Source organism: Mirounga leonina, unplaced genomic scaffold, assembly GCF_011800145.1.
Source record: "Mirounga leonina isolate KUSES-001 unplaced genomic scaffold, KU_Mleo_1.0 Mir_150, whole genome shotgun sequence".
Lineage (NCBI taxonomy): Eukaryota > Metazoa > Chordata > Mammalia > Carnivora > Phocidae > Mirounga > Mirounga leonina.
The window spans coordinates 35897351-35910421 of NW_023270374.1; the positions used below are offsets into that span (position 1 = coordinate 35897351).

Sequence of the window (13071 nt, forward strand, 5' to 3'; positions counted from 1 at the left end):
TCTACCCTGGCAGCTGGCTGTGCTGCCCTCTGAGGACCTCTAGGCCGGGAGCAGATGTTCTTCTGGGGTCCAGGAGAAGGGAAGGAGGTCTGAAGGTGCTTGAGGGGGGGGGGCGGTTCTTACCAGCTCAGCAATCTCTCCCAGTATCGGGCCTCTGCCCCACGGGCCTGCCCTGCCGTTGGGCCGCCACACTTTACAGAGGCAGGGTGGGCTGCACTGTGGGGCTAGGCAGCTCTCATGAGCTGTATGTTCCTCCTTCCTTCCATTTCCCAAGTCCTTGCGGACAAAAGTAAGAAGGTCAGGACTGGACTCTGGTCCCTTTATTGAGACTGAGGGGCCAGTGGGTCCAACCAAAAATAAATTTCTCTCCCCAAAGCCTGCCTGCAGGCTAGGGCACCCAGCATGTCCTGGCTGGGGCCCATGGTTGTCCCCTAAACCCAGCAGCACAGGTCTGGCTCTCTCAGAGTGACAGCATACCGGCTGCTCAGTGCCTGGAGACCCTAGGTGGAACAGAGAGGTGAGTCCCAGCGGGTCCCCCCAACCCCCACCCCAGCTGGCCCCAACATCCACGGTCTGCGTTGGGCCCTCGGGGCTCAGTCATCAGTCAGGGTGATGACGTCGTACTCGATGCCCTGATGCTGCAGCTGTTGGATGTGTTCAGGCACCGCCTCTTCTGCACCAAACAGGCCCTGGGCTTGGGCCATGGCAGCATCAGCCACCGCTGCCAGGGGAGGGGAGAGGACAGTGAGCCATAGGCCCCAGAAGCTCGGCCTGGGTCCCCATGGTCATCAGGCTCCCGTCCCATACCTGTGACAGCTGAGTGTGCAGCGGCCTCCAGTTGGGCCTGTGTGACCAGCTGCTGGCCTGGGGACACAGGCACATACTGGATCTAGAGTGGAGAAGCCAATGAGATCCGGCCTTGGAGGGGCTATGCCCTGGCTCCCTCTGATCCCCCCAAAGGTCCTACCTGGGACTCCTGAAGGAAAGGGGCCCCTTGTTCATACTGGATGTGTGTGATCTGGCCCTCCTGTACCTGGAGGGAGGAAGGCAACGTGACGACCAAGGAGGCTGTACGCCCCTGCCCTCACTCCCCACTCCCGCTCAGGCCTGGCCTACCTGGATGTGATGGCCCTCTGGAACCACCACGTATTCCTGGGGAAGCAGGTGTTGGACTCCATCCTGGGAGATGATGTACTGTACCTGGAGAAGGGTGGAGGAAAGGCATGTGCTAAGACCTTGAACCGGGAGCTTAGCGAGGAAGACCGAGCAGGGGCCCAGGGACACCCAGCATAAATGATGGCAGCTGCAAGCACGGACCCGGGGAGGGGTGGTTTGGAAAGTACTGTTCCTCCCCAAAGCAGGGCCTGGGGGCAGGCGGAGGCAGGGCAGTGCTGGCCCGGGTGCTCACCTGGTTGTCGGAGGTCACCAGATGCTGTACTGTCTGGCCGTCCGCGGTGGTGATCTCTTGGATGTAGGTGGCTTCTTCCTGCCAGGACCAAGCCAGCTCCAGCCTCGGCTCTGTGTCCCCACCCTGGCCTGTGACCTCCCAGCCCAGGCGCTCACCTGATTGGTCACGGTCTGCTCTTGGGCCACGATGATGTGCTCCTGGCCCAGTGCCTGCTGTAGCCGCTCTGGGCCTAGGACCCCGTGGCTGGACTGGAGAGCAGCTGGGCACAGAGGGAAGGGTGCTCACGCAGGGACTCGGGTGGAAGCTGACAAGGCCCCAGCCCCCCACCCTGGTCCCCCAGGGGCAGCTCACTGTGCAGCGTGGCCAGCGTCTCCTCGTCACTGTTCAGGATGATGGTCTGGGTGGGGGTCCGGGCTGGGGTCCGGGCAGTCGGGGTCCCCGTCTTTCTCCCGTCAGGACTGTGCAGGCGCTGGATGTGGAACTTGAGGTGCCCGTTCCGGTTGAAACTGAGGGGAGGGGGAAAAGGCTCAGGGGCGGCCCCATCACGCATGCCCAGCAGCCCCCGCACGCCTGTCCTCCGCCTCACCGCTGCCCGCAGAGGTGGCACGCGAAGGGCTTCTCGTTGGTGTGCGTCAGCATGTGCCGCCGCAGGTCCTTCTTGTTCTTGGAGGCAAAGCTGCACTGGGTGCACTGGTGGGGCCGCAGGCTCGAGTGCTGTGCCATGTGCGCCTGGGGGCGGGGCAGAGGCGGGGGCGCTGGCTGGGCGGGCACACAGCACCTCACGGACAGGGCTGTCTGGGAATGTGTCCACAGGGGGACGGGAGCTGCGCCGGTACAAACCAGACCGAGATCTGGTGCTGCCGTGTGCGGGGAGAGAACAAGTCCCAGGCCCCCGCCGTTAGGTCACTTAGAAAATCCTGTCCCTGCTCCCAGACTCCGTTTACCCCACGTAAACGCAAGATTCAGATTCAGATGAGGGAACCTCTGAAGGGCTCTCCCAGCCCCGACGTTCTAGGGCTCCGGGCCCTGCTCCCGTCACCGAGCTGCTGTGAGGATTCTGGGTCTGCAAACGGTAATCCTTGGGGGAAGGACTGCCGCCCAGAACCTGCCCTCCTCACCTTCTCCACAGTTTCCACCACCTTCCTCGTACCCTGCGCTCTCCTGCTTCCTGACAACTTGCATTTCCCTAAGCACGCCTCCTGCCACCACACCTGCGCCTCTGCCCCTCTGGGCCCGGGTTGGCCAGCACCAGCACTCCAAGCCCACACGACCCATTCCTGTCTGCTCTGCTGTCTGCACTCTGTTCACACCAGGGACACTGTGGGGCATCAGTCACCGTGTCTGGATGGTTTCCCACCAGACTGAGCGCTGAGACCTCACGGAATCCTTTGTGACCCTAAAAGGGGGAGAGGGCCTGGCTCGGGGTGCTCAGTTAAGGTCTGTTACACAAACAAGTGGCCGAATGAGTGTGAGGGGAGGCACAGGGGGTGGCACCTACCCGGACCTCGGGCCACTGGCGGGCACTGAAGGGGCAGTCAGGGCACTTGAAGGCACTAGGCCCGGCGTGGGCCCGTTTGTGACTCTCCATCTCTGCTCGGCCAGGGAAGGCCTCAGCACAGATCTTGCAGGAAAACTTCTTGGAGGAGGCCGTGGCTGCGGACGGTGGCGACGGCGGCACTCCCAGGCTCAGGGCTTTGCTGGCCACAGGAGGTGGGGAGGCAGAGCCCTGGGGGTCTCCCACCCGGTGGGTCCTGGCTGGAGATGGGGGCTCAGGGCCATCTCTGGGCAGCCCCCCACACTGTAGTAGGGGCCACTTGGCTCCAGATGCCAGGGAATCCGGACTTGGGAAGGAGATGGAGCCATCTGCAGTCAGCTGTAGAGAGACGGGGGAGCGTGAGGTACTAGGGAGGACTGGGGAAGGATGAGAAATGGGGGAGGGATTGGTACCCCAAGCCTCACCTCGATGTGGTGCAGCTGGGTCCCGTCGGCTGCCATGATGTAGTGGGTGCCAGCTTCTTTCAGGGAGTCGCTCACAACCACAGCCTGGGCTGCCTCCCCTGGGGGCTCCTCACTGTGAGCACCGAAGAGGGGAGGAGTGAATTCTAGGAGGGGACAGAAGGCCACAGGCGTCCCCTTCCCCAAGAAAGTCATCAACTGAGGGGGTGACTGCCACCACAGGTGGACTCCCTGGTCTGAATTCCAGCTGAACCTCAACTGTCTCTTCCGTAAATAGTGACCACAGGTCCAATGTATCGTCCTGCTCAACAGTAGTCATCCGGCTCCTTTGAAGGGCAGGGCGGCAGTGAGGCGGAGAGCCCCAGGGGTCCAGCCCAGGTCTGGCCAAGTGCGGCAGGCCTGGCAAGTACCCAAAGACCAAGAGCAGATGGCAGACGCTGAGATTGGGCTGCCCGCCGGCTGCCCAGGGATCTGGATTCCTATCCCAGCCACACACTGTGGCGCTTCAGTGCTTGGATTAAGGGCTTTCTCAGACCGCCCCGGAGTTCAGGGAGCATACAAATATTTCTGCCCCGAACTTGCTCAGTGCAGAGTGCGGCTGCCAGGCCTCCAGTGCCGGCGACGAGCCTGAGCTTGCCACGAAGCTCAGAATGGACACCCCTCAGGATCATCCAGAACAAAGAGCACGTGACTTTAGAACCAAGGGGTCGACTCCTCGCTTACTGCCTCTCTGACCTCAGGCAAGTCACTCAATGTCCCTGGCCTATTTCCTCACTTGTAAACTGAGAGAAACGTGGATCTCACGGGAATGGTTTAGGTGAGATCCGAACGTCCAGTGCCTGGAACATCTAAGTGGGCAAAAATTAGTAGCTTCCAACCTCCTGAGAAAGATACGACTCCTATGGCTAATTATGTTACGCGTATTAGGATTTTTGCCTCCTGCCCCTAGGCTCCGGTGGGCAGGGCCCTTATCTGAGGCCTCCCAGCATGCCGATCAATGACTAAAGGGGGCCTTGCAGGCAGCAGGTCTCACCTGTAAGGCGTGCCAGGAGCTGATGTCCCCTCCTCCATAGGGGGTGCCGTGAGGACGCTGTAGCCAGTCCCACCAAATGGACCAGGTGCCAGGGTGATCTGCTGCAGGTCAGGGGCGCCTAGCTGGCTCTCTGCTGCCACGCTGCCCCCCGGCTCGGCCACGTGGAGGGTTACCACTTGCGGAGTGGCACCTGCTGGGGAGGGCTGCCCACCAGGGGATGCTAACTCTGCTTCCACGTCCTCGGACTTCACCACGGCCACCTGTAATGGACCCAGTGGGCATCAGGAGCAGGGTCTGCGGCAGAGGGGCTGGTGTTCAGGGCCCTTCTCTACCTCAAAGCTTACCCACACCCGGGCGACCCAGTGCTGCCACCACCCATTTGTACAGCCCCAACTGTGTGTTCTTTCTAAAGCACGCTCTGACTCTCCAAGCCCCACCCAGCAACTGGAACTAAGTAAACTTAACAAGACCAGGATAGCACAATACTGCCCTCCAGGGGCAGCTGGGCAATGTCTGCAGACATTCACTGGTCACACTTGGAAGGGGGGTGGTCCTGGCACCTCGGGGTTACCTGTCAGGGATGCGGCTAACCACCCCGCAACGAATAGCATGGCTCCCACAACAAAGAACTATCTGCCACTGAAGGCCAAGACCGAGAAATCCTAGGGTAAAGGGACAAGTGGCAAACCATTTAAGAAAAAAAGAACTTGACCTCACATCTTACTCCAAAGTCCGCTTCAAATGGATTAAAGACTGAAATGTAATAAATCTTTTTTTTTTTAATTTTAATTTTTTATTTATTTGACAGAGACACAGCAAGAGAGGGAACACAAGCAGGGGGAGTGGAGGAGGGAGACGCAGGCTTCCCACCAAGCAGGGAGCCCGATGTGGGGCTCGATCCCAGGACCCTGGGACCATGACCTGAGCCGAAGGGAGATGCTTAAGGACTGAGCCACCCAGGTGCCCCATGAAATGTAATAAAAAACTACAAATATGAAGAGAAAATGTGGATAAGTATTTTTATGCTCTGGGGTGGGAAGATTTTTTTCTAACCATCAAAACAAACCATAAACTGAAATCAGAAAACAAAGAAATGTGGTATTTAACAATTCATACGAGAGAGAAAAGGGGAGTCTCCTTCATATACAAGGAGCCTCTACAAAGTGATAATAAAAAGACCAATAGGGGCACCTGGGCGGCGCAGCTGGTTAAGCGTCTCACTCTTGGTTATGGCTTGGATTGTGATCTTGGGGTCATGGGATCGGACCCTGCGTTGGGCTCTGTGCTCAGTGGGGAGTCTGCTAAGGTTTCTCTTTCCCTCTCCCTCTGCACCACCCACCGTCCCGCTCCATGCATGTGCGCGCGCTCTCAAATAAATAAATCTTAAAAAAAAAAAAAAAAAGGACTAATAGGAAAACCGACACAGGACACAAATAGGTAAGTCAGAGAAGAAATAAATGGTCTATGAACATACAGAAAGTTGTTCAATCTCATTTATGGTCACAAAATTATAAATTAAGACCATGAGGGGCACCTGGCTGGCTCAGAGGAGCATGTGACTCTTGATCTTGGGGTTGGGAGTTCAAGCCCTATGCTGACTGGGAGTAGAGATTACTTAAATAAATAAAAACTTAAAAAAAAAGACCATGAAATACACTTCTACTACGTGGATGAGATTTATAAAGATTGGGGACACCCAGCACCCAGTGTTGGCAAAGGTGTAGGGAGACACGCTCTAGCAGTGGTCACATAAACCAGCATCTCTCTCTCTCAGGCTTCATACCTTCAGACCCACCAATTCTACTTCTAGGAGGCTTTTTTTTTAACTAAAAAACGTTTAGGAGCACCTGAAATATATGTGCACCGAAGCACTGCCTTTGATTGATTAGAAATTGGAAACAGGGCGCCTGGGTGGCTCAGTTGGTTAAGCGACTGCCTTTGGCTCAGGTCATGATCCTGGAGTCCTGGGATCGAGTCCCATATCGGGCTCCTTGCTCGGCAGGGGGTCTGCTTCTCCCTCTGACCCTCCCCCCTCTCATGTGCTCTCTCTATCTCATTCTCTCTCTCAAATAAATAAATAAAATCTTTAAAAAAAAAAAAAAAAAGAAATTGGAAACAACCAACCACCAATAAAGGATTGCATGACCTACAACATTGGGACGACGGAAGGACGTGGAGACGTAATGTGGGAACGACAGGAAGAGGAGGTCTATGTGCACAGGCCAGATCATACCGCACATGCTGCCCAGTGAAGAAAAGTGGGCTACGGAGGAGCATGAATCATGTGATCCCGTTTTTTTTTTAAGATTTATTTATTTATTTGAGGGAGAGAGAGCGCATGCACATGCAAGCAGAAGGGGCAGAGGCAGAAGGAGAGAGAATCTCAAGCAGACTCTGCATTGAGCACGGAGCCCAATGGGAGGCTCTATCTCATGACCCTGAGATCATGACTTGAGCTGAAACCATGAGTCGGATGCTTAACCGACTGCACCACCCGGGCGGCCCTGTGATCCCATTTTTTAAGGAACACAATGTCCCTGTGTTACTGTGTACACGGACAGAACTGGAGAAATGCTTATTAGCCCATTAACAGTTGGGATGGGAGGGATGTTAAGGACTTTCACTTTCTGCATAGAACATTTCCTAATGTTCTATATGTTTTTTTTACAAACATGTTTTTGTAATCAGAAAAAAAATGCATGATGTACTGGCACGAGAACAGCAGACAGAGCAATAGAACAGACCTTGTCTGTATACGGCGGAATCTAGAACTTGAAAAGTGGGCATTTCCAACCACTGGGGAAGATTATTTCATATACTGCACTGGATAACTTTTGGGAAAAAAAGTAAAGTTCCCTACCTTTCTACATACACCAAAAATAAATTCCAGGTAAAGATTTAAGTGTAAAAAACGAAACTCTAAGAAGAAAATACAAATGAATGTTCATATTAGGGCGAAGGAGGTCTTTCTAGGGAGGATATCAAAGGCAAAAACCATAAAAGACTGATTTAACTACCTAAAAATGTACAACTTCTGGGGCGCCTGGGTGGCTCAGTCCTTAAGCGTCTGCCTTCAGCTCAGGTCATGATCCCAGGGTCCTGGGATCGAGCCCCACATCAGGCTCCCTGCTCTGCGGGGAGTCTGCTTCTCCCTCTCCCACTCCCCCTGCTTGTGTTCCCTCTCTCGCTGTGTCTCTCTCTGTCAAATAAATAAAATCTTAAAAAAAAAAAACGTACAACTTCTATATGCCACCAAAGGCACTACTGTAATCCTAGGAAGCTCTCCAGGTCTGACACCAGGCTCCCACCTCCACCGAGTTGTGTCTGTCCTCTAGCCCCGTGGCTCGCTATTGCTCCAAGTTCTTGGAATTTATCATCTCAAACACAGATTCGACATGTTTTCAGGAGGCTCGGAGACAGGAGGGGCTAACAAAGCTCTCTGGCCTCAGAGGAGCAGGGGCGGGCGGCTGGGGGGAGGGAGAAGTCCTGAGGAGCTCGGGGAGGATCTGCAGGCCAAGAGAGGCCAGAGCGGACAGAGGCCTGGGCCTGGCCGCCCCCCCCCCCCCCGCCCCCGCCCCGGCTGTGGGAGGCACCGCCGGGTGAGGGCGCCAGGCTAGATGGGAAGCTCTGGGTGGCTGCAGAGCTGGGAAGCCTGCGTCCGAACAGGGCCTCAGAAGCCACAGGGGCGGCGCTAACCACTCGGCCTGGCAGAGGTCGCGGGGGACTCGAGCTGAGCGGGAGCTCCTCTGACCTCCCTGGCCCCCCTCCTCCGCGTCTGCTCCTGGGGTTTTGGTGGACAGTCTCCTGGCTAAGTGGGGGTGCCCCGAGGGTAGGGCGCATCTGCCTCTTCACCCTCCTCCCCTCCCAGTGTCCAGTGAGGAGCGGGCACCGAAGGTGGCTGCACAGGGGAGGCGAGGCGAGGCGGCGGCCTGGGCGGCTCACCTGCAGGGCTGTGCCCCCCAGCTCCCGCTGGGCGCTCATGTTCAGCAGCAGATCCAAGGCCGTCTGCGTGGCCATTGCCGTGGACTCCTCAGCGCCTGGGTTGGGTGAGACCTGAGCCTGAGAACGGCCCACCGCCCCCTCTCCCTCTGCGGGGCCCCAGCAGGAGGCCTGCCCCTGCCCCCAGCTGCCCAGGCTCCCACCTTCCCTCAGAGCTCACCCTGCTGGTAGATGATGGTGGCGCCACCAAGCGTGTCGGAACAGAGCAGTGGGGGGGTCTCGGGTGCCTGGAAAGGTGCCGCCTCAGGGGGAATCTGTGGGGTGGGGATGTGGCCAAGCCTGAGAGGGGGCAGCTCGGATGCAAGCACTGACTGCCAAGCACCTCCTTCGGGTCAGGCGCTTTACATCCGTTGGCTTGTTTCATCATCACACAACTACGTCTCAAGGTATTTCTCAGCTCAGTGCTACTGACGAACTAACCGAGGCTCAGACAAGCGGAGCAAATGGCTACGACTCCACAGCTAGTAAGTAGAACTGGGATCTGAACACAAGACTGACGCGGGAGCCTGTGTTCTACCAGGACATAGTCGTGGTCCACCTCTTGTGGAACGGGAGGGGGAGGCAATGTCCTCAACTATGAGACTATCCTTCTCGGCCTGCCTCGCAGCTAGGTCAAGTGTGGCCTTGTGGCTAAGCAGGAGCTTCTGGTTAAGTTCAGAGGGAAGACAGATGGAGAAATGGCAGGCTTCCTTTTTGCCTTTCTCCCATCCCTTCCTCCTGCTTCTTGCCTGGGATGTGGCTAGAAGGCTGGAGCTCCTGCAGCTACACTGGACCACGAGGCAACCACAAAGATGTAAGTCGTATGCCTAGGACGGCTGGGAAAAAATATTGAGAGCGCTTGGTCCCTGATGACTGGCCATGGAGCTGCCACACTAGCCCTGGGCTGCTGACCTCTAGACTCATTTTTGAGAGAATAATAAACTATGACCGTAGGTAAGCTACTGAGATCTCATTCTCTGCTCCTGCCACTGGAAAGCCACTCCCGCTCCGAGCTTAGGGTGGACAGGCCTGTGACCTCATCTGCCCTTTACCACAGCCGGAGAGGCAGGGGCCATTTTCTTGTCCCCAACATGCCAATGAGGATGCTGGGGACGGGAAAGCTGACAGGACACGGTCCTCCTGGCCCACGCCCCCAGCCCCTTCTGCCTGCTTGGCTGAGCTCACCGCAGGAGGTCCCGGGGGGTGGGGGGGTGGTCCGGGGGCCGCACCGTGCTGCTGCTTCAGCTCCTCAATCTGCTGCAGAGAGAAGAAGGGGCGACGGCGCGAAGGCGGCTCCTCGGGGTGGCGCCGCCCCCACTCCTCAAAGCTGCTCGCGTGCCGGCACCGCACGTGCAGGCGCAGGTTCTTCTTGTGGCGCGTGCTGAAGTGGCAGTACTCGCAGGCAAAGGGCTTGGCCCCTGTGGGCACAGGCGGACGGACGCTTGGGCTCCCCCCTCGGCCACCCCAGGAAGCCCTCCACGGGCCCCGCGACCTCTCCAACCGTGTCCTGGCCGGGAGCTGGGCGAGCACGTGCTGTAGCTCATTCGGGTGGGCCAGGCCGGACGGGACTGGGCCCACCTCCCGCACTCACAGCCTTCCTCCGAGTGCCTCCTTTTCACGTCACAGGACCACCCGCTTCTCTTACCAATCATCTCCCCCAGGTAGACGGGAATCGGCCCCACAGCGTGTCTGATCTCCCCCAACATGCCCATCAGAGGCATGGGCACCAAGGAGGAGAGAGAATCAACTGTTTTGTGCGCCTTGTGCATGCGCGAGGGCGGGGCCTCCATCTAGCACCCAGCAGACAGGGCTTGCGGAACACAGCTCACTTTTATAACCGCCACATGGTAGGTACTCCTGACGCCCCTTTCACAGCCAAGGAAGGCTCAGACAGGGCAAGGTGGCCCATGACCACGCAGAGCTGAGGACAGAGGGTGACACCTCCAGGGCAGAGTCCCTTACAACTGAGCAGCCGGGGCTGGGGCTGCGGAGGGGGAGGAAGAGGACAGCGCTGAGCCTGCGACTGGGGGCAGGGAGAGCTAAGGGCTCCCCACGGTGGGGCGGGGCGGGCTTGACCTGTGTGCTTGACAGCCACATGAGAGAGCAGGAAGTCCTCCCGGAAGGTGCGGTAGGGGCAAAAGCTGCACTTGAATGGCTTGTCACTGACATGGGACAGCTGGTGGTTCAGTAGTGCCTTCTTGTCCTCGCAAACGAATTCACAGAACTCGCACTTGAACCTGGAGATGGTGAGAGGGAGGGAAGCTCAGCAATAGGGTGGGGTGGGGTGCTCCAGCCCCAGGGGCTCCTTGGGGATATACCTGCGGTTGGCGACAGCCTGGATGTGCGTGAGCAGGTGCATCTTAAAAGTGTAGCGCTTCTTAAAGGACTTTCCACACTGTGAGGGGTAGGGTGAGTTAGATGGGGAACTGCCTAGGGAGACCCCTTCACCCTGCCCCCGGCCCTTGGCGCCAGCCACCTTGTCACACATGTGGGGCTTCTCCGTGCTGTGTGTCTTCATGTGCTGCGTGAGTCTCTTCTGCATCGGGTACACACGGCCACACACAGGGCAAGGGAAGGAGCTCAGCTTCGGGGCCTGGGAAGGGACAAGAAGGAACCAGATGAGGAGAGAGAGTGAGACCTCACCTCCTGCCCCCACCTCACAAGCGGCCCTCAAGCAGGCTCCCTCCCTGGGCCAGGGCCCCAGACTCACCGGATCTGGTCTCTTCTTCCTGGGAGGCAGAAAGGCATAGGAGTCAGACCGTTGCTTCCCCAAGCCCACCTCAAACCTTCTCACGCTAACCGGACCCAGTCTCAGCTGTGAGTGTCCCTACTGCCCAGCCAAGCCCTTCTCTCAGAACAGGCTTTCCCCAAGTGGAGTTCACTAGAAAATGCTAAGAGGCACGCTGTAAATAAATTCTAGAATGGTGCCTTCTTCCTTTCTTTGTCACAAAACGTGCACTTTAAAGGCCCTGAGAAGTCCTGCAGAAAAAGAGTTGGTGAACCAGGTGTTCGAACTGGTGTCCATAATCTTACCTCCTTCCCCCCGCCCCCGTCTGCCCCGCCTTTTTTAAAGAAAACCCATAAGCATCGTAGAGAGCAGGCTTTCCCACAAGCACAGTTTGAAAGTCACTGCCCTCATGGATTCCTGTATCCAACCTCTGCTCACACTGCACCCCAAGAGGAGTAAACTCCTTCCTCAAGCTGCAGGTCTAATGACAACTCTGAGCAATCACAGGGCCTCTAAGGATTTGCTCCTCTGCCCATCTGTCCTGTGTGTGCTCTGTCCATGCTCTGGGAGTTGGGAGTCTATAAGGCCTTTAGATGATTTCCTGAGCTCCCTTATAGGTAGACAATTCCCTTTAATCCCCTCAACAATGACTGTCCCCATCTTACAAAGCTCGCGGCAGGGAAGAGACAGAACAAGAGCCCCCCAGGCCCTGGTATTGCTCTGAGCCAAGTGAGCTGGGATGAACAGCAGTATGTGACGTGCTGCCAATGGGGTGGCCCGGGGCAGGTGCTCAGTAAGGGGGAAACACGGCTGTTGTGGGCCTCCACTTCCCGCCCCGGCCCGTCCCCGCTCCTCACCCCCATGCACTGACCGGTCTCGACTGTGCACGGCTGCGTGCCGGACCACGTCCTTCCGGTAGACGCTGGTATAGCTGCATTCGTCACACTTGTAGGGCTTACTGCCCACGTGGTTGAACATGTGCTCCTAGGACAGAGGTGAATGGATGGTGGGCTGGGCTGGCCTCCCCTGCACCCCCCAACCTGTGCCCACGGCCTTAGAGCTGCCGTGGGAGCGGGCTCCCAGAACAAGGGCGAGCTGCAAGGGCCGGAGCCTATGAGGGCTGGGGACTCTCCCCAACAAGGGCACCTACTCTGCACCAGGCCCTGGGCTGGCTCACCATCTGAAAGACGCAGAAACTGAGGCTCAGAGGGAAGTGACCTCGGCACCGAGTGACTCTGTGAATGGCGGAGCTTGGAGCCAAACCCAAGCAACATGGCTCTAGAGCCTCCACCCTCCCCACCCCACTCGGGGACAACCCTCCCCCAGCAGAGTTCCCGAGAACACCTTCCAGGTCACGGGCCTGGCTGAGGGAGGAAGAACTGTGTGCAGAAAGCACAGGGGCTCTGGCCTGTGGTTCAGGTAGCCCCTACTGCCCATGACGGCCAGCTCTCTGCCTTACTTGGGCCAAGCCAAGCCACAGTTTCCTGGGTCAGTAAAATGGGCCTATTGATACCTACAACCTCTTCGGGCTGCGTGAGTGTGAAACTCGAGTAGGCCCGGGTGCTGGATAAAAAACGGCTTAGGGTTGCAGCAAGCCCACTGGCACTTTTGGGTAAATGGTGTAAAAAGGAACTCCTTCCTTGAGACACAGTACTGCCATCTACTGGGAAACTTTCTAACACACTGAACGAGACAGAACCACAGGACCGGTTTTACTGCCATCTGCCAAAGTGTGTGGTGATCACGCAAAGCTCTGCTGTGTGCACCGTGCACAGCACCTCTGAGGACAAGACACCACCACGCAGTGTGCAGCCTGCACAAGTGTCCATGGCGCCCACACCTGAACTCCTTCAGTACACGGAGGCATGCCACTTAACGGGCCCCGCGAAGGAGCAGGAGGGTGCCGGCCAGTGGCCCGTGAGCGCCACTCCCTCTTGGCACTGCCCGCCAGCCCTCGCCTCTGTCCCA

At 57.5% G+C, this 13071-nt stretch overlaps 1 protein-coding gene across 2 annotated transcripts in view; it reads right to left on the reverse strand.

The window, feature by feature from the left end:
* Nucleotides 1-305: 305 nt before the first annotated feature.
* ZNF335 (zinc finger protein 335) overlaps nucleotides 306-13071 on the reverse strand; it is a 20280-nt gene continuing 7514 nt past the window's right edge. For both annotated transcript variants that reach the window (XM_035006437.1, XM_035006438.1), the window contains 19 exons: nucleotides 11975-12087; nucleotides 11086-11104; nucleotides 10852-10968; nucleotides 10694-10770; nucleotides 10452-10612; nucleotides 9561-9793; nucleotides 8557-8650; nucleotides 8340-8434; nucleotides 4398-4657; nucleotides 3368-3479; nucleotides 2907-3281; nucleotides 1995-2137; nucleotides 1760-1914; nucleotides 1564-1667; nucleotides 1409-1486; nucleotides 1117-1200; nucleotides 968-1033; nucleotides 808-889; nucleotides 306-721 (listed from right to left, as the gene is read on the reverse strand). In XM_035006437.1, coding sequence (XP_034862328.1) covers nucleotides 594-721; nucleotides 808-889; nucleotides 968-1033; nucleotides 1117-1200; nucleotides 1409-1486; nucleotides 1564-1667; nucleotides 1760-1914; nucleotides 1995-2137; nucleotides 2907-3281; nucleotides 3368-3479; nucleotides 4398-4657; nucleotides 8340-8434; nucleotides 8557-8650; nucleotides 9561-9793; nucleotides 10452-10612; nucleotides 10694-10770; nucleotides 10852-10968; nucleotides 11086-11104; nucleotides 11975-12087 — 2496 coding nt within the window. In that variant the 3' untranslated portion in view covers nucleotides 306-593. The remainder of the gene's footprint in view (nucleotides 722-807; nucleotides 890-967; nucleotides 1034-1116; nucleotides 1201-1408; nucleotides 1487-1563; nucleotides 1668-1759; nucleotides 1915-1994; nucleotides 2138-2906; nucleotides 3282-3367; nucleotides 3480-4397; nucleotides 4658-8339; nucleotides 8435-8556; nucleotides 8651-9560; nucleotides 9794-10451; nucleotides 10613-10693; nucleotides 10771-10851; nucleotides 10969-11085; nucleotides 11105-11974; nucleotides 12088-13071) is intronic.